This window comes from Manacus vitellinus, unplaced genomic scaffold (genome assembly GCF_001715985.3).
Source record: "Manacus vitellinus isolate BGI_N305 unplaced genomic scaffold, ASM171598v3 scaffold_23_pilon, whole genome shotgun sequence".
NCBI lineage: Eukaryota > Metazoa > Chordata > Aves > Passeriformes > Pipridae > Manacus > Manacus vitellinus.
Genome location: NW_021939718.1, coordinates 11,949,275 through 11,975,248, shown reverse-complemented (window position 1 = coordinate 11,975,248; position 25,974 = coordinate 11,949,275). Strand labels below are relative to the sequence as shown.

Here is a 25,974-nt window from a genome sequence, read left to right as displayed (position 1 = left end):
CCTACCTCCAGCTTCAAGGTCAGTTTAACTACCTATGTATTGGTTTTGTAGCCTCAAAACATAGCATTTCAAGTACAAGGGTTATTAAATACGGATTCAAAGGGCCACAGGATGTGGTGTTAATTTGGCTATAATTTATTGACTTGTATAACCACTCGGTGCAGGGAAATATTTGTCAGCCCCCCACTGTACAGCTGCTTCAAGTTATGGAGTCAGAGGGTTGTTAAGGCTGGAAAGGACCTCTAAGATCATCAAGTTCATCTGTTAATGCTGACTCTTAAGTAACAATTTTAGTAAGGGAAAAATAGGATGCGTTATAAGTTCAGAGTAAACTCCAATTACATGAGTTTTTTGTGATTTTGATTGTAGCTCTCTGCACTGCGAAGATGAGAGGTTTATACTGCAAAATAGCATCAGATGGGCTCAGAAGGGTGAGCAGTACCTGCAGCTTGGCTGGGCTTTGGCAGGACAATTGGGGCTGCTGGGTCTCACCAGGTGGGATCTGACAGCCAGATCTTCCACTGACAGAAATCAAAAATCATGTTGTTGCCAAGGGGTCATTGTCTGATCTATGAAGAGTTGCAGCTTTTACCATGTCTTCTCTATTCATATGAATCTAGTCACAGATACACAGCTTGGAATTTTTTTTCTTAATTAATATGTTTTATAACCATTCACTGACCTCTGGCATTGCAAGGAGAAAGAAACTGAAATGTAGTTGATGTTTTTGGTAGAGGTATTCCATGCTGTGATTAAGGCACAGTTAGAAGTATGTCTGCACTTGGAGCATTGTTTCTGCACTTTTGGAGGCTGTATCTGAAACCCACGAGTCAGAAAGGTTTGAGTGAAACTACAAAAAAAATCATCAATATTGCTTTATGAGATCTGATGTTTTAATTTGCATCTTATTCTCTGAACCTGTAAGGTGACACAGCAAGCCAAGAGCAATGTAAACTGATTTCTGGGCATCTAAAAATGGTCTGTCACGCATGTAGTGACTCATGACATTTATTGCAGATGTTTCTAAGGTGCCAGAACCTTTCATGGACTGGCGAAGAAAACTTTCCAATGGCACCTGTAGGCTTTAGCTTGAGCTAAGGATGGCTTAGAGGAATTACTTCTCAAATATAAAAGGCCAGCCTCCTTCTCCCTCCAGCACATGGAAGTCCAGCTCCCTGCAATGATACCTTTGGCTAAACAGCTTAGTGGTTTAAGACATGCATTTGCATCATCTGTGGCGCTGAGCCTGTGTGAACTTTAGCTATGACTGCATTCCTCCAAAATGTCACTCAGAATCACATGGTGTGGCAATTAATACCACTCTGGACATGGCTCAAATATTTCATCTAGTTCTATTTCTATAAATGTCACTGTAACCCTCTGTACCTTCCTCCCTTCTGTGTTAAAATCACATGTGATGCCAAGTGTGAAATTTGGGGTAACCAATACCTGTGCTCAACTACATCCAGAGAAAAAGACAGCTTCCTCGTTAAAAGAAGTTCAAGAAAATAAAGAATTAATGGCAAAAGCTTTTTTTTTTCCTCAAATATTAAAAGTAGTTGTGAAGTTGGCGAGTTCATGGGGTTTGAGCTGGGATTGCCCCTCTACCTTAAGGGGTGCCTGCAATCCTTTGGGCTGTTCATCAGCCAGCACCAGATTTGCAGTAATGACTTCTTTTAAACCTTGCTGATGGCTTTTCTCTCCACTTTTAGTGCAAGGTGGCTGATGCACATATTAAAGTACAGTTTTAAACCACAAATACACTCCTGGCAGGGTATCGGTGTCCTGAAGGCTGGTTACAGGTTGCTGAACACGTCTTAGGTCTTGGGGCAGAGCAGGGAGATAAAGGCTGTGACCTCTGTGACCTTTTGGACACATTTTGCTGATTCAGTGGCCATAACTCACCAGGCATATGGGAATATTTCCTTGGAAAAGCCAATGCTGATTTGACTCTGAATTTGTTGACCCTTCATTGTGCTGATGAGGTGAGAATGAGGAATGTGGAATGAGAAAACCTTGGTTTTGCATGCACTGAATGCCACATGCTGCAGTAGCTGTTTCTTTGAGTCAGTGTTTTGTACAGAATTAACCAAAACTGTGCCCTATAGGAGGGAACCTGGTGCATGGAGGACACACAGCAACTGTTTATGGGACAATTGCTCTGTATTTCTCCTCTCCTGGACAGCAGTATTTTTGCTTTCTCTAAGTGATATCACAAGTACAAATGACCTTGGAAGTGAAAGTTTAAAGGACTTTCTGCCAGTGACAAAATCCAGTCCCAGAGGTACTGAGCTGTGCTTCATGTCCTGGTCTTGGGCCAGAGGCATCTGTAATCCTGGGAGTGCACAAAAGGCATCCAAATGAGTAATTATGCAGCAAGTATTCAAAGCATGAGCAGACTGAGATAACAAGGGGAAAACATGCAAGGCAAGTTGTCCAAACACTTTAATAAATAAAAATAAAGATGTTACGCTCAAATACCTGGAGCCTTCAGAACGCCTTGCAGTATACTTGAATAATAAGAAAAAAACGCCAAAACCATCCATACATTTACCTGTAGAAAATATGCCTGATGCTGAATATGAGCCAAGACATCTGACCTTCCACCAGTGAAAGGGTGCCCAGCTGTGAGCACTGTGGAGGCTGTGCTACCTGCAAAGGAGAGGGACACAGACAGTGCAGGTGCTGAGTGACAGCAAAGCAGCTCAGCCCTGACCTGCACTGAAACAGCTCAGTTTAGATCACATCTCTGAATGTGCCAAAACCCCTATTCATTAAATTATTAATAACTCTTAATGGCCTATCCATTACATTTTGGAAAAATGGTCTTATTACTACGGATTATTACATACTACTATATATTATATCATTTAACGTATTATTATATATTATATCTACTATCTGAGTGACACATGATTGAGGTCTTGCTATGAATCCTAAGAATCTTGTTAAAATCTATTAAAGAATTAAAATCATTAAAGCTTATACTGCAAAAAAGGTGTTGTGTCTAATCCCATAGAAATTAGACCTCATTTGGACAAACTGAGAACTAAAAATCAGTGCACGTTTAGTTCACAGAACTAAAAATTAGTGCATGTTTAAATGCAGCTAATTCTGTCTAAAACAAAGTCCAAATTCTCATGAAGCTTGTGGTGGACAGAAAGAACTTGAAATTTCTGGAAGGTTGATGCAATTAATGCGCCACTTAGCACAGATAAAAGTTAAGTAGAAAACTGTCAGTGATAATTGGGAGCCCTTTAAGAATGTTTTATTGGTACCTTCAGAATCCCACAGCAGAGGAGAAAACTTCTTGGCTTATGGGGAAGCATTCCAGTTTAAAGAGAAAATGAAAGTACTAATTAAAAAAAATAAAAATTGATGGGACTGATGCAGGCTTAAATTAACCAGGTTCTTACTGTTGCAGACAACTCCCATCACAGAATCTTACTTGGAAGTGTATTTATGTCCTGACTGGAAATAATTCCCTACTGAGTGATGACTTTCCGGAACTCAGGGGACTGTGACACCCCAAGTGACCATGACCTGTGGTCCCCAGGGCTGGTGTGGTCTCCAAATGCTTGAGCTGTTTAATGGAGACATGCTCTGCTGCTCCCACGCTGGGTCTTGGTACGCTACTGGTTTGAAAGGACAGTTCTGGTTTTGTGAGGATGTTGAGGATAAAACACAGTGGAAAGAGTTCAGGGCAGAGCCAAAGTGCGATTAGTAAATATGAAACTTGATTAAAAAACCTGATGTAGAGACATGAATTATTAAGTAGCTGCATGTGGCACAAAAAATGCATAGAAATTTCTGCAACGAATTCTTAAAAGTAATAACAAAGGCCAGAGATTCAAGCTGAACAGACACATAGGACAGAAATAAGAATTTTATTTATTTTTTTACCTGGGGTTGATTAATCCTCAGAACTCCTATATCTCCTCCAGACCATGCTCTTTCTAGATTGCTTTGAACACAAAACAGATGCTTTCCTAAGGCAGGTGTTCTCCTTCCAGCGTACCTGGTCAGATCAGGAAAGCACTAGATTCCTTTCCAAGGGTTAAAACTGATACCTCAAAAAATTATTCTGATCTTGAGACAATATTCTTTCCTCTTTCCAGCTGCACCATGGCAGCACTACAGACACCCATGAGAAAATGAGTTTTCTATCATGGGCACACAGGAAGACACTCAGCAAAAAGAATAATATGCACTTTCATTTCTTAGGCTGTGCAGTGGTTAAATTTCCCTGGTGAAAGTGAAATCCTTGCAGTGGAGGCTTAAAGATAGTCTGTGGTGAAACCTGAATTACAGCAGGGTATTTCTGGTAAAGTGCTCCTAGAAAAAACATACTCCTTTAATCAGAGGTACTGATGGTGCAAACCCACTGTAAGGGCAAGTTGACAATTTCTGTGGGGGAAAAACCACAGAATCTGTTAATGATTTGAGGTCAGATTTGAAAAAGAGCTTTGATGAGGATTTTCTCTTGCTTTGAAACCATTTCATTCAGACTTTCTTAAAACGAAACTTTTAAAATGCTTGTTTTGAAGCAATGCATTACTCAGAAATCGTGATATTTTGTGAAGAGAAAAAAAATTGAAAAAAAACCCCAATGCTTTCCTATCAAGTAAAGTTTCTTATTAATTTTGTACTCCCATTATGTAGAAACTGTTTGCTGAACTTAACTACCTGTGCAAGGCACAACAATTTGTGCTGCAGGACTATATACATTTATATTCAGGACTAGAGCCCACCCTTGTGGCAAGAGGTGTTTATTGAATTAGGAGTCACATCGCTTTGGTAAAAAGGATTACAGTCACCTTTCCACAGCACTCGAGATGATGTTTTTCTTCTCATTAGGAATTCTAACTTTCCTGGATCCTTTGCATTTGACAGTCATAAATGACGGCAATGCCATGCTCCAGTCAGTAGATTCTACCTTCAGTTGCAGGAAGGGACATGTAGTTAGGCACTACTTTTTTAAAAAAGAGGGGAAAAAAGCTTGTCTTACTCTGATTTATTTCCTTTAGGTAGACAACCTGCACGGTCTGTGGCATCTCCAGTGTTGGAGGCTTTTAAGAGCTGTCAGAGGACTCTTTGTCAGGTAAAGTAGAACCTGCCCCAGGGTAAGGGAAAACTTTTGTGTGGTCCAGCAATGCCAGACTGTCCTAGGGAACAAGGCATGCAGCCACAGTGCAAGATAACTTTACCAACAAGAAAAATACTTGTGATAAAGGACATTATTTAAACGGACACTAAAGCTGAGAGGGTTTGCTTTAGGGATTAAAGCCCAGCAAGGCACACCCAGTCAAAGACAGGCATAAACCAGAGTGAGGAGGGGGTTCTCTTATTCATTCAGCAGCAGCAATGTCCCTTAAAGTGACACAGGATTCAGAAGCTCCAAAAAAACCCAAGCTGGTGGAGATGCTGATGAGTGCCTGGGGTCGTTAAAGTCATAATATCATCATCTGCAATGGGATTTTTATATGGCTTCCAGTTTTCAGGACAGGAATTTGACTGGCAGCCAATTCCTTGTTATAAAGATGCACAGTGAAACAGGGCTGTAAATACACAGGGCTGCTGTGAAAATACATGTGATGTTTCTCAGACACTTGGATATAACAACAATAGTTCTGTGCAGATTAGTCACAAGGAAATATTTCCAGAGTGTAAGACAGGGATGCTGTATCGTGAAAAGGCACAAGAACCACCTGCTAAACACACAGAAAAGAAATAATCAGAAAATCTCCATCAGAACCCCCTTATTTGACTTTTATTTACAGTCAAACATTCTCCCGCTACATTTTGGGAGGGAGAAATCCTGTTGCAGTCATGACAGCCTGTCCTGCAGCTCAACCAAAATGAATTAATAGATTTAGGGAAATTCTTTCAGTGAAAAAATACTAAATACTAAAATATCTGTCAATTTCACTCAGCACCTTTCTCTGGAAGTAAAGTTAAATTGACTGTATATTGTGTTTCAAAGGCATGAAGGAGAGAGAATGAAAAAATTCAGATATAACATTGCTTAAAAACTATAGAGGACACGAAACAAATGACTCCAAACTTAGAATACATCCATGTTTCTCATCTTACATATGTGACTGATGGAGAAGGATGTATTGCTTTGCAATAGAAAAACCAGCAAGAAGATTTTTTTACCAAATGAGAAGATAAAGATGCAACATTGCGTTTGTCTTTAGATATGAGTGGGAAAGATGAAGAAGTAAAGGGTTTGGGTATAACTAACCCAGATCTACATGAAAATTATTGGAAATTAGAACTCTTATTTTACTGGAAATAAAACCAAATGCTTTGAAGTGTTTATTATTACCTCCAAAACTACATTGAAGAGATTGCATAAAGAATCATATTTTAAAAAACTTTTGGAAAAACAACTGAAACAGCATATTCCGGGGGAAATCTTGTAAATCTTCCATCAAAGATGTTTTACCAGAGTCCAGTTTTAAGAATAAGCTTCTGTCAATTATACAAATTGTAATTGTAAATTTAGATTCGTAGAATCATGGAATTCGCACCCTTTATTTAGAATGGAGTTACATCTTCCTAAGGAACTCACAATCACCAGCACAAGTAGTTAAATTCTGATTCTTGGAGGAAAAAATGTGCACAGAACATGCCACTTTCTTTGCTAGACTTAGAGATCTCCTGTACTCCAGACATAATCCCAGTAGAATTAAATAGGGAAAATACACCCGTGAATATCAGTAATTTTTATGAACACTCTGGATAAGTGCAAACCAATAATAAAAACAAATTTCTCCTCTTGCAGGACTGTGGTGTGAGGTGAGTGTTCACTTGTTGAGGGCATTGTGCAGGGTCTGGTGAGCTGACTTGGGGCTGCCTTCTCTTGCAGAGAGGAATGGCTGGCACCTTCTGCCGTCTGCTGGCCGGCCGTGCCTCCACTGCGCTGTTTGCAGCTGCGGGCACAGGGGTGCTGACCACGGGCTACCTCCTAAACCAGCAGAATGTGAAGGCTGCTGTGCAGGAGAAGAGGAAGCTCTTCCCTCCAAGGTGAGGAGACGGGGGAACAGGCAGGGAGCTGGGCACAGTGCCTTGGCCATGGGTGTGGGAGAAACACCTTGCCCTTGGGAAGAAGGGGATGCCTGTGGAAGTGGCATGATCATCGTGTGGTCTGTCCAGGGGCTGAAAAACAGCATCCTGTACGAATATCTCCAATTTCAGATAGCACCAGCAATGACCTTCAAGACCAGCCTAACATTTTTATTTTCCCTGGCTTAGTACACCATGCAGCTTTTGTGCAAATACAATGCCATTAAACCAAACCCTGGTATTGCAGAAGAAGAGCTGCCCAGTGGCCAGTCAGATGGGCCCACTGGTGTCAATGAGAACAACTGGGCTCCAAACTACAGAGCACTTCAGCTATATTGAATTCCCTTCCTGCTTGAACTAATCAATGCTGGAGTTCTTTTATTCCTGAATAACGGTGTTTTAGCAGAGCTTCAATGGAGCTTAGTACACTTTCAGAGCTCATTGAGATTAATTTTCCTGATGGCAGAAGGCAGTTTGCGGGGCAGTTCCAGCAACCAGAATCTTCCTTCCTTCCTAAAATTCAATGCAACATATAAAGAAAGAATAGTTTTAATGTACTCTGAGTGTCGTGTTCCCTGTAATAAAGCAGCCAGAGTCACTGTTAAGAGGGAACAGGTTAATGTCTCCAGGCTCTTTCACCCCCAGCGCGGACTATCCTGACCTGCGCAAGCACAACAACTGTATGGCCGAGTGCCTCACCCCCGGCATCTACTCCCGGCTTCGGGACAAGATGACCCCCAACGGGTACACCTTGGACCAGTGCATCCAAACCGGGGTGGACAACCCTGGCCATCCTTTTATTAAGACGGTGGGAATGGTGGCAGGGGATGAGGAGTCCTACGAGGTAAGAGGTTTCCACAACACTGTCATGTTTGGGGCAGTTTTCGTGGTGTCCTTTCCCATTAGATGAAGACAGATTTCCAGTAGGGTACGTGTTCCAAAGACAAATTATATCCCAGAGGGTACATAAGGGGCAGGGCATGTGCATAAAGATGGTGTTTTCCCTACTTTTCCACATTAAGAAAAGCGTGAACATAAGGTATTGCTACAGGTACACTCTCTGCTGCAACTGATACTAACAAAATATACCTACTTGGCACCTGCTACCTGCCTCCAGCAACTGCCCTCCTTCGTACAACTAAAGTTAGTTTATGGCAAAGCTATCCAATTCTAGGACACAAAAATGAATGTAATGTGGAAATCACACTGTGGAACAGCAGAGGCACAAGCGAAACAGAAACATCATCTGTGAAGTGCCAGGCATCGTTTCATTAAGCCACAGCTTTTGGACCATGAGGAAAAATGAAGACAAACAGCATTAGGGTGGACAGTTTATTTAACTCTGCAGTGACAAGAGGAAAACAGAAGAAAATGCTTTCTTTTTTTGACCACTGTGTTCTGCTTCCGTCAGTCTACTGTGATGGTACTTGTTATAACACAGTCTCTTAACAGAGCTGCCCAAGCACTGGGCAGCTGAGGGTGGATTGGGACACCCACCATTCTGGACTGTCCCCTCCTGGGGTTTGGTTTACCTGTCCAGGTAAACTGCCACTGCTTCTTATCTGAAAGTGAAGTGGTGGTTGGTGCTGGCACACCCGAGCCAAATGATTCTGACCAGAACTGGTATCCCATGGCAGGGAAAACACAGGGTATTCCTGCATGACCCAAAACCAAGAGGCAAGTGGCTGGAGGGGCTCTAGGTGTGTGTTCTGGCTGATAATACACCCCAAAACCCAATCTGGTTGTCACCACATCCAGTCTCTGTCTGTGGTAACTACAGACAGAGACTGCTCTGTCTGGAGCTGGTGCATCAAAGCATTTCTGTGGTGCAGACTCTTTCTAGATTTTCTTGAATCCTTAGGTGTTTGCTGAGATTTTTGACCCTGTCATTAAATCGAGACATAATGGCTATGATCCACGGACAATGAAGCATCACACTGACCTGGATGCATCCAAGGTAGGGTTGAAATAAAACAGTGAGACAATAAAAGATCTGAGCTGCTTATTACAGTGATGGTATTGTATGCAACAGTACCTTTCTTACTCCTGATCCAACTCTGAAGACACCAGCTTTATGTTTAAGGCAAGTGGGATACCACTCAGCCCTATCAGCTGCATCTCTTGTCCATAGCAGGGACTCAGTCCCAGCTGAAATAAGCATTTGGGCACTGTGGGTCTGCTCATGAGCTTACATATCACAGAATTGTCATGGAATGGTTTGGGTTGGAAGGGACCCTACAGCTCATCCCATTCTCCCCCCTGCCATGGGCAGGGACACCTTCCACTATCCCAGTTTGCTCCGTCCCATCCAACCTGGCCTTGGATAGTTCCAGGGATGGGGGAGCCACAGCTTCTCTATATTCCTCCCAGGATACCTATCCTTGCTTCCACTCTCCATAGGCTTCCTTTTTGTGTCTGAGCTAGACCAGGAGGTCTTTGCTCATCCACACAGGCCTCCTGGTGTTTTTTCCTGACTTCCTCTTTGTTGGAATGCATCACTTCTGAGGTTGGAGGAGGTTGATCCTTGCATATTACCCAGCTTCCTTGGGCCCCTCTTCGCTCCAGGGACTTTTTCCATGGTGCTCTAACAAACAGATCCCTGTAGAGGCCAAAATCTGCTCTCCTGAAGTTCAGGGTAGTGAGCTTGAACTTCAGCTGATCATTGTTGCAAAGGGTGACACCCCCTCCTCAGCTCCCCTTACCTTCCTTCCCAAGGAGCCTGTATCCTTTCATTCCAACACTCCAGTCACAGGAGCCGTCCCACCACATCCCCTTGATGCCACTAAGATCACAGCCTTGCAGGTATGAGCACACCTCTGAGTCCTCCTGTTTACTTCCTATGCCACAGTGTGTTTGCACAGAGACATTTAAGCTAGGCCTCCAATGAAGTTGATTTACTGGCTGACTTGGATGCAATTCCTTGGGCTGGAAATCTTTGGATAATCATCTGTGTAAGGGTTGGAATGAAAGGAGTTTAATCCAATATGCCCACATATATGTGGGCAAACCTGAACTGCATCTTATCATTTCCTTTATAGTTCAATTACAGCCTTATTTTAGGCTTCCCTCTTCCAGACGACCTCCCCCACCTAGTTTCCTGCTTTTGCCCATATCCTTATTTCCAAAAGCCACCCAGATTCCCTCATATTTTGGGACCACAAAGGATGAGCTGGTTACTCCAAAATGTTCATCCAGCCAAAGAACCACATTGCTCCTAAAAACAGCTCCTGGTGCCTGAAACTCTTGAAGGGCTCCTGGTGCCTCGAGTGCTTGTGACCTGGAGGAGAGGCCACCATGCCTGGGCAGGAAGATGCCGCTCTTTTTGTGGGATGGGGTTTGGATTGCTTTAACAGTGGACTACAAGATGTGTGTGTGTGTGTGAACTAACAGAGCATCCTCCCCCTCAGATCACCCACGGGCAGTTCGACGAGCGCTATGTGCTCTCCTCGCGGGTGCGGACTGGGCGCAGCATCCGTGGGCTCAGCCTCCCTCCCGCCTGCACCCGGGCCGAGCGCAGGGAGGTCGAGAACGTCGTGGTCACTGCACTGTCTGGGCTCCGGGGGGACCTCTCAGGCAAGTACTACAGCCTGACCAACATGACTGAGCGGGAGCAGCAGCAGCTCATCGACGTAAGTACAGCCCCAGTGCCAAAACCGCCTTCACTCCATCTTCATCCTCCTCCGGGGTACTTGCTGTCCTGCATGGCCAAGGAAGGTAATCACAGCGTTAACCCTACAGTTAATGTCCTGCCAATATCTTCAGTGGAATAGCAAATCATCCAGGGTCTGTATTTTTGTGAAGCATGTCGCTGTGTAGGTCTGAAATGTGGGCTTATACCCCAGAGAGCAAGATCTGTGTCAAACCAAACACACGTGGCTGCTGCCACCTCTCTGGACAAATAACAAGGTGAATTCAGACCTTTCCTGGCCATTTCCTTGAGCAAAGATTGATATTTTCTATATTAATAACCATTCGAACTAAAGGTACTACACTGCAATACATGGTATCTGTATTTTAAACTGTCGTGGTGGGGGGCTTTGGCTGAGATTTCTTTATGCCAAAACTACTCTAATTCTAATTTCCCAAAATTTGGCTGTAATTTCATTAAGCTAAACTACACCAATTCTTATTTCCCTAAAATGGCTGTAGCCTACCGCACCCAGATGACCTTTTCCCAGTCCTGTTATTGTGTTTAAGAATTTGAAGGATCAGGACCATAACAAGAGTTTTCATTGTCACACAGATTGAAACACAAGGATTTTCACCATGGATTTTGTCACAGCATGTGACATGTCAAACAAAGCTTGAAAGTGCATTTTAAATATCCAAAGGAATGGCTGTACCTTCTTAGCTATATTTGTGGCACATTAATCCTAACATCAACCAAAAGGGAGCTGATGAAGTAACATAACTATTTATAACCTCAAAATATGTGTCATAGTCTGGATTAACCAGCAGTTAAGAATTTAGGTAAGGTCAGTAACTTTTTTAATTGAATGTCCTTGGTAATATGTTTATTGACAAGATGTTGATAAGCTATTGCAGGTTTTATTTCCTTGCCTTGCTCAGGAGGACAGACTGAGAAAGCAGAAGTTGAAAAGTGGAATAGGCTTCACAGATTCAGCATTTTACCTTGCTTTGTTTAGCTTTATGCTCACAAAAATTTGTAGAAGTCAGGGCATTGAATGTTATAAGCTCATATTTGTCCCTTAACTCACACCATTCCTTACCTCCTCCAGTACTTTAGGACCTTGAACCCTGGATCAGACTTTGTGCCAGGCTTTCATAAGCACCATTTGATCTCAGTAAGATCAAGTTGATCTCAGTGGTACCAAATCAGTGCTACATGACTGGCTCCCAGCCCAGAAGGCTGAGTATTTTGGAGATCTGGCCATATGCACATAAGGGAAACTAATAGCTCTTTTCTTGCAAAAAGGGGAATTTTTCTTTCAAGAAAAAGCATCGAGTGGAGCCAGCTGAGGAAGGAAAATTTGTGTCCCTGTGATGAGCAGAGAGATCTCTATACCTTTGCTTTCTACATGGTTGGAGTTCTGGCTGCACCATGTCCACCACAGGGTATTCAAAGGTGAAACCTGAAATTCTCCATTAAGGCAAAAAGATGTAAAGCATGTCATACGTATTCTGGATAGCTTGCCTCACTATTCTTAGTTAAACCTGAGATTTAAAAAAAACCAACAAATAAAACCAGTACCCCCAGCAAACCCCCTCCCCCCCCCCACATTTGATATGGCAGTATTCAAGGAATTAAGAACTAATAATTTTTCAGGACACGCATGAAAATCAAATACTTCTTTGGTCTGGGGAAAAAAAACCCCAAGAATCCAACTATTATTTTAAAAAAATCAAAACAATTTGGAATGTGGCAAGTTGGTGGCACAGCAAGTGCTAGATTTATTAAATCAGAAATAGCATCTCTGTTAAGGAACAGAATGAGTCTCTGATTCCAAAAGGTCAAGATTAACACTGGTTTAATTCCTATCTTGACTTCATGCTCAGAATAAATATCTTTATGTCAGAGAAGCATCTTTTCAGAAGTAGCACTTTTTGTGAGGGTTTTTTTCTGTCTTTAAGAACTCATTACCTTCTCTTACTTACCATAAGGTGTGTATGTGTGCAAAGAACCCCTCTGGATCTGGCAGACAGGTCCCTCCAGAGTACCCTCTGGTGTGTCCACGTGGTGTTAGGTTCCACCTTCCAACCCTCCCTACCTTTGAAAAACACTTCTGGCAAAACATGGTCACTGTACCCATGTTGGTGAGAATCTGCAAGGCTCAAGAAAATCACCTGGGTAAAGTGCTTTCAGCTGCAGGCAAAGGAACCAGGTTCACAAGCTGTACTCTGATTTGCCTGTGCTTCAACTGCCTTCACATAAAATGTATTGGACAGTGTTGCACTGCTCCCTCGAATAAACCTGAATTTTGTTTTATTTTCTCTCCCTCTCTCTCTTTCTCTCCCTTTGGCCCCATTTTGGCGCCCAGGATCATTTTCTCTTTGACAAGCCAGTGTCCCCCTTGCTAACATGTGCTGGGATGGCACGTGACTGGCCAGATGCCAGAGGAATCTGGTATGTTGTGTGACGTGCAGGAGCTCGTGTGTGCTTTAAAGATCATGTTACAAACTTTCTTGCTTGTCCTAACCTTGCAGCCACTCTGACCCCATACTCACTGCGTTTCCAGTTGGTTTTTAAGAAAAAAAGAATTTTAATTCCCAGGGCTGAAAGTAACTCTTTCTTTCCAAATAATCTGGACAAAAAGGAGATAGGGGAGTTGAATTTCCTGTTTTGTTCTAGGTCTGTTTCTACTGTCACAACACATTTGATGCATTTTGTGCCCAAATGCCGTATTTTCTGTGGAGATAAAGGGATAACAGCTCTGAGATGAGTGCGCACACCCACTAGGACAGGATGGGGGAGGCTGTGCAGTGCACAGCATCTGCATCCATCCTGCTGTACTTCTAGGCATTACCAGAGGCTTCAATGCTGAAAAATGAGGCAGAAAGGATTCTGAGGAATCACCTAGCTGTGAAACCTATCAGCCATGAAACCCAGTGACCTGCTGGAAAACTGTGAGGTTTTTTTTATTTCAACAATCTTCCTATTAGACTCAACAAGATGCAGGTTCCCTGGTCCCCATCTAAATCTGAGGAAAGGAAAAGACTAAAGCTTGAGGCACATAATACACTGTCTCTACAAACAAACAGGAGAAGGACCAGTAATTTAATTTCTATTCAGGGATCTCCTGAATACAACAGACCTGGTTTTGGCTTCTTTTACATGTGAAATATCATGCGGACTGGAAAAAAAAATATTAGTGTGATTGGAAAGTATTTCTGTAAGTAACATTTTGAAAACCTGCCTTCTTTTGCAAGAAATTGTTCTCAAAAAGAATAAAGATTCTGGAAATCATTTTGCTTTTAATGATTGTGATCCTGTCCTTGTTATGGGCTGCAGGACTATTCTCACCAACATCACCAGCAGCAATGGCATGTTTGTTAAAGCAGTGAGGCGACTTGATTAATTAAAGGGTGAGGTGAGCCAGGCCAAGCTCAGACTGTAAAACCTTTCCCTGAGCATTTGTACGTGACTGAGGATGAGGTGACTGTACCCCGAGTGACCCAGTGTCAGGGCACAGGATGTTTACACCTCCTCAGTGTTGCACTGGCAAACTCCAAGTGCAAAAAGGAAAAGGAGACACAGCAAAAGACCAGCTGAATGTCAGGCTCTCAGTGAGCTTGAACTTCCACTTTCATGTGTCTCAAGCCTGGTGATATTTCACTGTTGGCACAAATGAGTCTGATCCCATCAATCACCTTCTACATGCTGTAGAAGGGCTGTAGTAGGAGACAGGGAAAGTGGAGAAGAAGCCAGGAAAAGTGACCTTGGGTGTGACACAGCAGTTAACAAAGCTGGCTATGACAGTCCAAGGCAAGAGAGGGTTTTCAGTTGTTTCTACCTTGACTGACAAACCAGCACTATCTGGGAGCAGCATCTGTGATCCCTGGACATGGCACTTGACTGATGCAGCCATCCAGTGCTGCCAATTGACATAGGGAGCACTGGGATTTGATTTAGGGGAGGTCACAATTCAGTAAGGACATATTGCTTGGCCCCTAGCAGCATGTAGGTCTTTGGATTTTTCCAAGAACAATAAACCCCATCCCTCGTGACAGAGGATGCAGGGCTTGGCTTCTCCCTTGGCTGCAACCCCCCAGCTGTGCTCATGCTAGAGGACAACACATTTTCTCTCACTCAGCACTGCAGCAGCATGATGTGATCAGGAAATTGCTTCAGCTGTGCCCAAGAGACCTGTGTGTTGCCACTGGCATGAGAGATCTGACAGTCAAATCTGCTCAAATCCCTCACCATATAGAACAAAGTTATTTCTCCACACTTAACATCTCTGCTGCACTGAGATGTTGACTATGATAAAACCAAGACTATTCAGAGCTTTTTTTAAGGGCTCGTCTTTTAAAAGACATTCTTTTTTCCCCCTCTCTCAACCAGGCATAACAATGAGAAGACATTTCTCGTCTGGATTAATGAAGAGGACCACACCAGGGTGATCTCCATGGAGAAGGGTGGCAACATGAAGCGGGTGTTTGAGAGGTTCTGCCGTGGTTTAAAAGAGGTAGTATCTCAGTGATTTTATTATTCCTGTTTATTTATTGCTGTCAGCACTGCTCCCTGTGGTTCACACTGAGCTGACATCTCAGGAAGCAGCAAAATGGAGTAACACCAGTCCACACAGCAGTTAAAGGAGGAAACAGGGGCAAATTGGTAACTGAGTTGTAGGGAAAAACAAATAAATATCCCCCTTTTTTTACCATTTTGGGACTGTGGACTGTGGAAATTCATAAATCAAGCATTTTACTTGGATTGCTTGATTTGCCTGAATGAAGAATTTATTTGGCCCAGCCTCCTGGTTCTCATTTCTGATGCTGGGAGATGAGTGGAGGCTGCTGAGGTTGTGCACAGGACTCAAGGCACGACCACTTTTGGGGAGATATGGGTTTGTGATTAAAATACTAAAAACCAATAGCCAGGAATCCTGGATTTTATTCTGGTCTATCTATTCATAGTGACAAAAAAGGTTTCATGAGATGGTGGTTTAAAACAGTTTTGTCCAGACAGTCCAGTTATGACTCAAGCCCTGTGTACTGCTCTGGGACAGAAAATGTTGATTTAACAGAGAAAGTGAATTTTACTGTGTCCCATGGGCAATATCATGACACCCTTGAATGGTTTGGGTTGGAAGGGACTTTAATGACTAACTAGTTCCAAGCCCCTGTGTACTTGCTTACTTTGGCTGAACGCCAGGTGTCCACGAAGACTGCGCAGACTTTCCCCCCCAAAAATGGGAGATGAAAGAAAAAAAACATGAAAAACGGGGCTTACCAAGAAAGAAAGTTTATATTTACATGGAGAAAAAAAGGAAGAGACTAATAACGCTACAAACACACAGGCAAAGGAAACTGGCAGTAAAAATTCTACCTCCCCCACGGAGCGGTGTTTTGGACAGACGTAGCTGGCTAAAGGGCCATCTCGGAAGAAGAAGAAGAAGGGCCGAGCAAACTCTTCCTTCCCTTTTATAGCCAGGCTAACATAACATGGTATGGAATATCCTGTTCCTCCCAGAAAAGGGAAGTGTTATTTAACTACACAAACCCACTACACCCTGCCATGGACTAATACGGTTGTGTACCCCTTCTTTATCACTTCACAGCTCTCAGCCAAAAAAAACAAGGCTAAATAGGGACAGCAGGAACTACAGAGTCTTCATTGTGGAAGCAGAGGATGCTCGGAGCATCCATGGGGAAGTCTGAGCATGGAGTGGGCTTTGGGGCACAGAAAAACAAAGTCACCTGACAGGTGCTCCTGTGCCATCAGGGAGGTGACTGAGCCCTGACCGGTTCCCAGGGCACACCTGTAGGGCTGAGCAGTGCACAGGAGGTGGCACAGGTGACACAGTTTGCCGAGGTTGCTCCCAGCTCTGACTCCACCACTGTGCTCAGCCCATGTCAGCAGAGCAGTACCTGTGGACCTGGCCAGGTGTAGCGGGTTGACCCTGTCCAGATGTCAGGTACCCACTAAAGCCACTGTCTCACTCTCCCTTCTGCAACTAGACAGAGGAGAGAGAAAAAGAAACAGCTAAGGATTCATGAGTTGAGATAACAGCTGGGAGAGGTCACTTACTGATTACCTTCATGGGCAAAACAGACTCAAAGTGGGGATATTATTTAAATTTATTACTCTCAGGATAAGAGTCAAAGACTGAGAAATAAAACAGTCTTAAAAGCACCTTCCTCCCACCCCTCCTTCCTTTAGTTTTCTCCCTCCTCTTCCCCAGCGGTGCAGGGGGACTGGAATGGGGGTTATGGTCAGTTGTTGTTTCTGCTGCTGCTCAGGGAGAAGAGTCCTTCCCCAGCCTCTGTGGGGTCCCTTCCATGGTAGACAGTCCTTGATGGACCTCTCCAGCATGAGTCCATCCCTCAGGCAACAGTTCTTCCCAAACTGCTGTCCCATGGGTCACTCCTCCATGGGGTGCAGTCCTTCATGAATGAGCTGCTCCACCATGGGTCCCCCACAGCAGCCACAAGTCCTACCCGGGAAAAATCTGCTCCAGTATGGGCTTTCCTCTCCACAGGCTGCAGGTCTCCAGCAGGACCCTGCTCCATCTTGGGCCTCCCACAGGGTCACAACCTCCTTCATGCATCCACCTGCTCCAGCATGGGCTCCTCCATGGGCTGCAGGTGGGTCTCTGCACCCCGATGGTCCTCCATGGGCTGCAGGGGCACAGCTCAGCTGCTCCCACCATGGTCTGCACCACGGGCCGCAGGGGCCTGGAGCACCTCCCGCCCCTCTTCTGCACTGACCTTGGTGTCTACATTGTTATTCCCATGTTCTCACTTAGCTCTTCCCTGGCTGGAATTTTTTCTCTGCAACAATCTTCTGTTCTTAAATATGTTATCACAGAGGTGTTACTGTTACTCCTGATTGGCTTGGCCTTGGCCAGTGGCAAGAAGCCTGTCCTGGAGCCGGCTGGCATTGGCTCCATGGGACCAGGGAAGCTTCTAGCAGCTTCTGACAGCTGCCACCTCCATAGCACCCCTCCACTACCAAAACCCAGCCACAGAAACCCACTATACCAGGCAAAGTGGTCAGGCAGCTTTGGGAACTATCACTAGAACAGGTGTCTGGGGTAGGAAATCAGGCCTAGTTTCTTACCATCTGTTCTGTTGTGCTCACACAATATAGAAATGATTTTAGAAGGCCATTTAGTCTGTATCCTTCTGCAGAACAGAAGTATTCAGCTATATTTGCAGAAGTCTTGTGAGCATGAGCTGGTTTATGCATCCAGTTCTCCTCAGGAGAAGAGAACTGAACTGAAATTGCATTTGGATTGCACAAGTAAACCTGGGAAGAGCAGATGGGTGAATAAAGCACCAGCCTACTCAAAGGTCAATAGACCCTTGTGATTTTCCTGCAGATAATTATTTCACTCTCCTGTCTAATCTGGTCAGAGATTTACTAATGAAAAGCATTATGTACAATCTGTGTCTCCTTATAAAGGAAGTGTGGCTGTTAATACTGGACATTTAGAGGCCAGGTGACCTGCCCCAGGAGTCAGGGCATCATCTTGAAAATTACACAAAACTCAGGTTCAGCTCCTTGTTTGCTTCATAATGTTTGAGTCCTTTGGGATTGTGTGTTGCAAACTAGGTCCAAAATTACCAAGTTAGAAACAAATGGCAAAAGCCACAATTCTTAGGTACCCATGGCTGCATGAGCTAAGGCTTCACAAAAACACCAGCATAGGGAGCTTTGTGATGAAGTGGCAAAGAGTCTGCAAGGTGGTGGTCATGAGAAAATTACAGAGATATCCAGAGGTACCTGGTGAGTACAAACATTTTTGTCACACCTAAACCAGACTGGACCCAGGTGTGAATTCCTGCCACTCCACTGGTGTTAGTGAAGTTCATCAACACAAACACATGGCAAGAAGAATCTCAGCTACCAGCAGACATCTTGAAATGAGACATTTGCATGTCGCCCTTTTTGCTTTCTTTCTGTCTTGCTACCATAGGTGGAGAGATTAATTAAGGAACGTGGCTGGGAGTTTATGTGGAACGAGCGTCTCGGGTATGTCCTGACCTGTCCTTCCAACCTGGGCACTGGTCTGAGAGCTGGAGTCCATGTGAAGCTGCCCAGGCTGAGCAAGGTACGTGAGTCCTTTAAAAAGCTGGTGACATAATTCAGCTCATCTGATTTATAAAGGAACAGATGAAAAATGACAGCTCATGGTGACTGCAAGTTAGCAGGATGCATGTAATGCATGTTTAATTGAGCACGCTTTAATTCTGCAAATTATTGTCTTTATTATGGAAATTAATGTGCTCAGCAGGAAGCTGCCAGGATGGGCAGTAATCCAAGGATGAGAAAACTCTCCACCGCTGCCTGTCCCTCTGGCAATGCTGTTAATCCATGGATCACAGCATGGCAAGGACATGGTATGACACATACACTGACAGGCAATAAACTCAAACCTGTTTCTTGTGACAGGACCCCAGGTTTCCCAAAATCCTGGAGAACCTGCGCCTGCAGAAGCGCGGCACTGGTGGAGTAGACACAGCAGCCGTGGCTGATGTGTATGATATCTCTAACCTGGACCGCCTCGGCCGCTCAGAGGTAACCTGTCTTTGTTTTGTGGGTTTTTTTCCTGATTTTTCCCCTTGCCTCCACTGGCAGTTTTTACTCCTGATGAATCTGGTCCAGTGGAAATGCTTATTGAAAGAAAAAATTATTAATGTGCATGAAGGGCTTGACAAATACTCCTGTTATGGCAATGAAAAAAATCAACCCTGACCAAGTTGCACAAATGTGATTTGCACCATGCGCTGAGGACCTCTGTGAGAGTATGCAGGTGCTGGAAAGGAATAGGGATGGAGTCCTAATACACCCAGGGAATCAGGCACAAAAGCAAGGCTTGGATTAGGGTGTTGTGTTCCTTTCACTATTGTCACGCACTTCCTCCATAGTTACACAGCAGGACAAGGCTTTCACTCCACAATAACTGAGGAGCTGGTGCCTTCTTAACATGTGTGGCTCCAAGCAGAGGACAGAGGAGAGCTAGGTTTAAATGACAGCTAAGTTTAAATCAGGGCAAAGAGTTAATTGCCACCCGTGAGCCCTCCCTGTTGGGCTGCAGACCATGATGAGATGGGTTTGTCTCAGACATTTGCTTCTAAGCCATTTCAGTCAGAAGGAGCTTTGTTGTGCCAGAGCATGGATATGACCCTGCAGCCTGGTGCTGCTGCTGCCCTCCTGGGAGGCTCGGGTCCCACACCTCATTCCAGACTCACGTTCAAATGTTCTATAAAGCAGAACAGCTCCCAAGAGCAAAGCTAATGAGGATAGGGCAGAAATAGCTGTGTCAAAGAGCTGCAGCCTCCTCCCATCAGCTCTGAGCCAAACCCTCCCTGAGAGGCTGTGGCAGCTGGGATGCAATTTGGTCCTGGTGTTGCAGCCCAGCACCCAACCTGATTCTGGGTGGGTTTTCATAGCAGAAATATAACCCAGGGATAAAGCACCCAGTCACAACTAGACTCAGCCCAGTCCACAGCCAGCCAGGTGATTTCCCTTCCTCACTTGCCACTGGGACACAGCCAAGGCAGGTATCCTGCGCTTTCTTATTCAGAGGTGCCCTTGAATGTCTCCACAACCACGAGGAGAAGTTTGGAGATTTTAAATTTTGAAGTTTGATGTAGGCATCTATGTTCCTTTGGATCTAGAACAAAACAAATGACAGTGAACAAAATAAATAAGAGTGAAATACAATTCAGCTGTACTATTTGCAAAAACAGTCTGTGACAAAGACATCTATTAATACCTGAAACATCATCATTTGTGCTTTATATTAAAATAACATCAGTAACACAAAAGGATTACACAGCATGATTAATTGAGTCCTACTGACTGACAGCCTAAGCCTACAAATTCTTGCTTATCTGAAGATTTCCACTGAAGTCAGTGATGCCTCCTACAGCAAGGATCCAAAGGATTAAGCCAACAGATAAGACACAATCCCTACCTTGAAGAATCTGAAATCTAAATAAGACAAGACATACTCAAAGGGATAGAAATGTTTTATTATAAGATATATATTTTTTAGTACATAATAAAATAAATTCCATTATGTGGTAAACGTTTTTGCAGAATTGGATTATGTTCCCAAAGCTGCCAGATAAAATTGTTTGTATTTTTGCTATATTTCAGTTACTGGTCAATGCAAACTTAATAGGAAATTTGTTTTCTCCTCGAGGCTGCAAATTCAGACCTCTGATTTCCCCAAACAGCTGGTCTGTAAAAGACAATAAAATAAAGTGTTAAGTCACTGAAATGCTTTATAAGTAAAAATCCCTTGAAAATCAGCAACTGTCACAATAAAGAGACAATGGGATTTAGTCTTTGCACTCACAAGCCAGTCATTAAAGGTTGCTAATGAACCATTTCATGAAGATTAAGACATAGCAGTGCTATAGTTTGCTGGCTCACAATGCCACAGGGCCTGTAGTCCTCACATGTCACAGCCTGTGCAGAAAGTCTGCTGGGGACAAGCTCCTGGTATTCTTCAGCAATTCTGAAACAGGTTACAAAGGCACCACTCTCCCTACCCCTCCCCTCCCCCCCCACATAGAATTACAAATTTTGGTGCTGCTCCTGCCTGGAGCTGACCCCACTCCTGCCAGTGTAAATCAGGAGCTAAAAACAAGGAGTGCTAGATGATACAGAGCCAGCCTGAGTTCAGGATGAGTATGCTCCAGAGATGTGGGTGCTGAGCCTGGCAGAATGGGGAGGACATTCATCCCACCAGGGCGAGGGTCATCTCCAGGGAAAGGACAGGGGAAGGACATCTGTGGGAAGGACATCTGTGAAGAAGGACATCCATTGGGAAGGACCTTGCTCTGAGTTGATGAGCTTTCTCAGGCAGCCTAAAAGGCCATGGTAGTGCTGACATCCTCTCAGTTCCAGCCATGTGAAGGATACCCAGCAGCACTCAGGGCCAGTGGGAACCAGAGCAATGAGCCTCTGCCCTCCTCTCCTTGCACCAACATCCCTCCTAATTCACTTCCATGTCTCTGTGCTCACGTGAATGTTCCTGCAAGCACAGGGTGTTCCGGGACTGGAGCTGGAGAGACCCAGCAAGGGACTTCAGTGCTTCAGCACGACCTGCCTGGTGATGCTGAGTACACAGAGCATGGCTATGTTCTCATCCTCTTATATGGAGTGTGGGGAACAAGATGTGCCAGGCATCCCTCCCCAGCACACAGCTGGGGAAGACCTTCACAGAATCACCTCTGAAACAGGTCTCAGCTCGTGCCTAAACATTTTATATAAGGACTTTTGTCAGATTTGTTCCAATGGAAGCAGAGTTTGGTGGAAATAACTTTAGGGACCTAACTGAAAATTTCTGTTTCTGCAGTTCCAAACTTGAGGCAAACGGGAGAAGGGAATTACTGTGGCTTTGCACGACCCATTCTCCCTGTGCCAGAGGGTGTGTGATCTCCATGCCATGACGCTTCTCAGGGGTCACTTTACCTCACAGCTTTACCTGCTGTCGTTGCAGTACAAGCCAACTTCCTATTCCTCTATTAACAGATGAGCTCAACCTTCTATTACTATTATTTTCTTCTTGTTTTTGTAGGTGGAGCTAGTCCAGATTGTCATTGACGGGGTCAATTACCTCGTTGACTGTGAGAAGAAACTGGAAAGAGGTCAAGACATCAGGGTGCCACCTCCGCTGCCTCAGTTTGTCAGGAAATGATGTTGCTGCTGATTGTAGCAACTGATGGTAAACTGGTGGCTGCCATTCTGATGGGAAAGCACCTCTGTATATGTCTGTATAAATATGTTGTGTAATAAAACACTACCTGATACCGAAGGTCTCCTCAATGCCTGGCTGTACTGGCAGAAACTGGTCTTTGTACAGCTTCACTGGACTGCACCCATACAATCACCTCCCTATCCTCTCTTTGGGGCACTGCTTCCCTTTCTTTCTTGGTTGGTGATAAGAAAAGTACTACTCCAGTTGTACTACTCTAGTTCTACGCTGCACTTCCACTTATGGCCATATCTATGATAGCTCCTGTAAGCACCCTATTCATGCCCCATGGTCTTGGGCTGCAGTCCAAAAACCAGGAGGCAAATCAGTTTGTTGATATCCTGCAACCCACATAACTCTGCCCAGCATGGACTATTCCAGGTAACGGGGACCTAGCTCAGCTGTCACTCCTCAACATGCTTGAGGATTTGCTGACACATCTCCATGCTCACCACGATTTCATGTGTGAAGCAGCTCCATGGAAAGGGAAAATCAGCAGATGCTGACAATCCCTTTGATTGCTTCTTTTTTGCGTATTGAAATACACTCAGTGTCTCACAGCCACCACATTCAGAACAGCAGTTCACAGGAAGGTCTCTCAGTGAGTCATATCTGCAGAGTTGTGGTTGAATAGCTGGGCCATAACTGGTTGCAAACTTTAAAAATCACAACTGGGAGCTAATTGAGAGCTGGATGGTGAATCAGCAGCTCTTGATAATCAGCAGCATGGTGAAAGCTGTTCAATGTAAAGCAGGCTGGAGCTTCCGTGTGACTGCTGGTTCTTCCTCATCTATGCTGGGCACATTCCCTTACATTTTGCTACTGGCTTTCCAAATGGGGGTTAATAATAGTAATTCTGGGGGAAGGAGAGAGACTTCTGCTGATTTTACATCGAACATAAATAAGTAAAACTGGGAAGATTTCAGTGTTAGCTCTCCAAAACCCTCATCTCAACACAAAATCTGTCTGTGAGCCAAAAGTGCTCAGTTTTCAGCCTCTACTTGCTTTACCTCTGCTGACTTGCAAACTGCTGATGGGCAGCAACAGGACATCCAGCTGGCAACCACTTGCTACCAGCATTCCTGAGAAGTTGGTATTGGAGCTGATGATTCTGTTGTAATGCCTTTACTAACAACCTGGGTGACGAGGTGTATCTCACAGTCAGCCAGTTCACTGCTGGTGCTCAACAAAAGGGAGCAGCTGCACGCTGGAGAGCAGGGCTGCTCTTCAGAGGGCATTTTACTGCAGAAATGGGCTGGCGGAAATTCCAGGGAGTTTGACAGAAGAAGGAATTGGGAGGAAATTCTTCCCTGTGAGGGTGGTGTGGCCTCAGCACAGGTTGTCCAGAGAAGCTGTGGCTGCCCCATCCCTGGAAGTGTCCAAGGCCAGGTTGGATGGGGCTTGGAGCAACCTGGGATAGTGGAAGGTGTCCCTACCCATGACAGCAGGTGGAATGGGATAAGTAAGTCCAGTTTCCCAACTACTCTGTGAAGTCTGTAGATATAACAGTTGTAATTGATTTCACTTGTGACACTTCACTCCTGAAATCATTTGCTGTCCTAGCAAAAACTGACTGGACAGACTCTGAACATTCATTCAATGCCTCTTACAGTTTACTTTCAGCTTAAGGCTTAATTAAAAGATTGACTTAAACAGTCATTACTTTTGCCTGCAGAAATGCATACAGCACACACCAAAATGCACTGCCTGTGGTACAGAAGTCCTACCAAGTCCAGTTTTCCAAGAGGGCACAAACACCTACTGCACAGGGTACTGCTGTGACTGAAATAACATTCTTAATTCACTCAGTATAAATTATTATAGAAGAAGATTGGGCTCCTAATGAGAAAATATCAATCATATCACAATACTAAGCCTATCAGTAAAGTCATGAAAGTCATGAAAGTATTTTGTTCATCTACCCATTCTTCATGGAACTCAAGTGGATCCAACAAAAGGGGAAAAAAAGTCTATGTACTATGTCAGTTGATATTAGCTCATTTTATGCTATTCTTGTCTGAAAATGCTGTCTGTAAGTTTTCTGTCTATGCCTTTATATAAGTGTCTTGTTCCAGTTTTGTGTCTCTTCCTGAAGCAGAATTTGGGCTTAAAAACTACTGGTCATTAGGCTGGACTTGGCAATAACTGCATGGACTACTGGCATTTTTACTTTTTTTCTCTCTGTAGGGATTGGTACTTTTCTTGAATATGAGAAATGAGTAAGGCTGAAAAGACTGGAGCACCCACCCTTGCTGTTTACTTTGCCCATGGAATCACTACCTCTCTGTTTGCTTTTGCCTATAGCTTCAGCCTGTTGTTTTCCGTTTTCTCTGTGGAATCCAACAGCTTTATTCAAAGTACAGCCACTACTGCAGAAGAGGCCATTGTATCCAAATATATGAGAATGGTCTATGCTTCCTTTCTTCATTCTTTCATATCTTCAGCCCTAGAAATTAAAACTTTGTGACATGAAGATACTAGTTTAAGTGTAGTGCTGTGCAATTTAAGTTTAAAGACTTATACGGTGTGTTTCTGAAAAATCAAAAATTAGGTTATCCTACGACAAAACATTTTCTTAATACTCAGCCATAAAAACTAACACCAGAGAAAATTCTTATGATATCCCAACAGTGTGTGTCTAAAATTCCTACTTGAGCCATGTTTCTCAGATTCTAATTATGATACAGAAACAGCAAACAGCGGCTTTGCAGTGTAAAACTACCAAATAAAATAACTGACCACAGGCTTTAACCACTAAAGACTTCAGCTCATCCTGGCAATTAAAGACTTGCCTAAATATAAACCTTTAAACATATGAGTTCATCCAGCAACAAAAGTTGATTGAGGAACATATTTAAGGACTTGTTAAATACCCTGAAGGAATTAGAGCCAGAGCGGCACAGCCTGGTGGAAATAACATCCAGTTATGGTCAGCTGAGCAGGTTTTCTGAAGAGGATGTTGCCTTAGTTGTAGCAATTAAAACCTATAAATTTTTAAGATTAAATACAGCCTAGGTAATCATTTAACACTGGCAAGAAAGCAAAGAAATAAAGGCTGAGTAATCTGTTCATCTTATTGTGAATAAACCAAAGTGAACACTCAGAATAGAATCATAGAATCATACAATCAACTGGGTTGGAAAAGACCTCCAAGATCAAGTCCAACCCTTGATCCAACACTGCCATGGTTACTAGACCATGGCACTAAGTGCCACATCCAATCTCATCTTAAAAACCTCCTGGGACAGAGAATCTACCACCTCTCTGGGCAGCCAATTCCAATGTCTGATTACTCTCTCTGTAAAATATTTCTTCCTAATATCCAAGCTAAACCTCCCCTGGCACAGCTTAAGACTGTGCCTGTGTCCTACTGCTGGTTGCCTGGGAGAAGAGACTGACACCCACCTGGCTACAACCTCCTTTCAGGGAGTTGTAGAGAGTGATGAGGTCTCCCCTAGGACTCTTCTTCTCCAGGCTGAACAGCCCCAGCTCCCTCAGCCTCTCC

The 25,974-nt window shown here is 44.0% G+C and overlaps 1 protein-coding gene across 1 annotated transcript; it reads left to right on the top strand.

The window, feature by feature from the left end:
* On the top strand, positions 1–22,529 carry CKMT2 (creatine kinase, mitochondrial 2). The gene is made up of 11 exons (XM_008923067.2): positions 1–18; positions 5,028–5,101; positions 6,875–7,032; positions 7,717–7,915; positions 8,933–9,028; positions 10,479–10,700; positions 13,071–13,156; positions 15,095–15,218; positions 18,675–18,809; positions 19,151–19,276; positions 22,293–22,529. Exons 3-11 carry the CDS (start codon positions 6,881–6,883, stop codon positions 22,410–22,412), a joined length of 1,260 nt encoding a protein of 419 aa, XP_008921315.1. The 5' UTR covers positions 1–18; positions 5,028–5,101; positions 6,875–6,880; the 3' UTR covers positions 22,413–22,529.
* Positions 22,530–25,974: the final 3,445 nt, after the last annotated feature.

Excerpts from the sequence above, each read along its gene's own strand:
- CKMT2 (XM_008923067.2), top strand. The coding sequence starts at position 6,881 with ATGGCTGGCACCTTCTGCCGTCTGCTGGCCGGCCGTGCCTCCACTGCG. Across the intron at positions 7,916-8,932 it reads GGGATGAGGAGTCCTACGAG|GTGTTTGCTGAGATTTTTGA; the intron begins GTAAGAGGTTTC and ends TTGAATCCTTAG. Across the intron at positions 10,701-13,070 it reads AGCAGCAGCAGCTCATCGAC|GATCATTTTCTCTTTGACAA; the intron begins GTAAGTACAGCC and ends TTTGGCGCCCAG.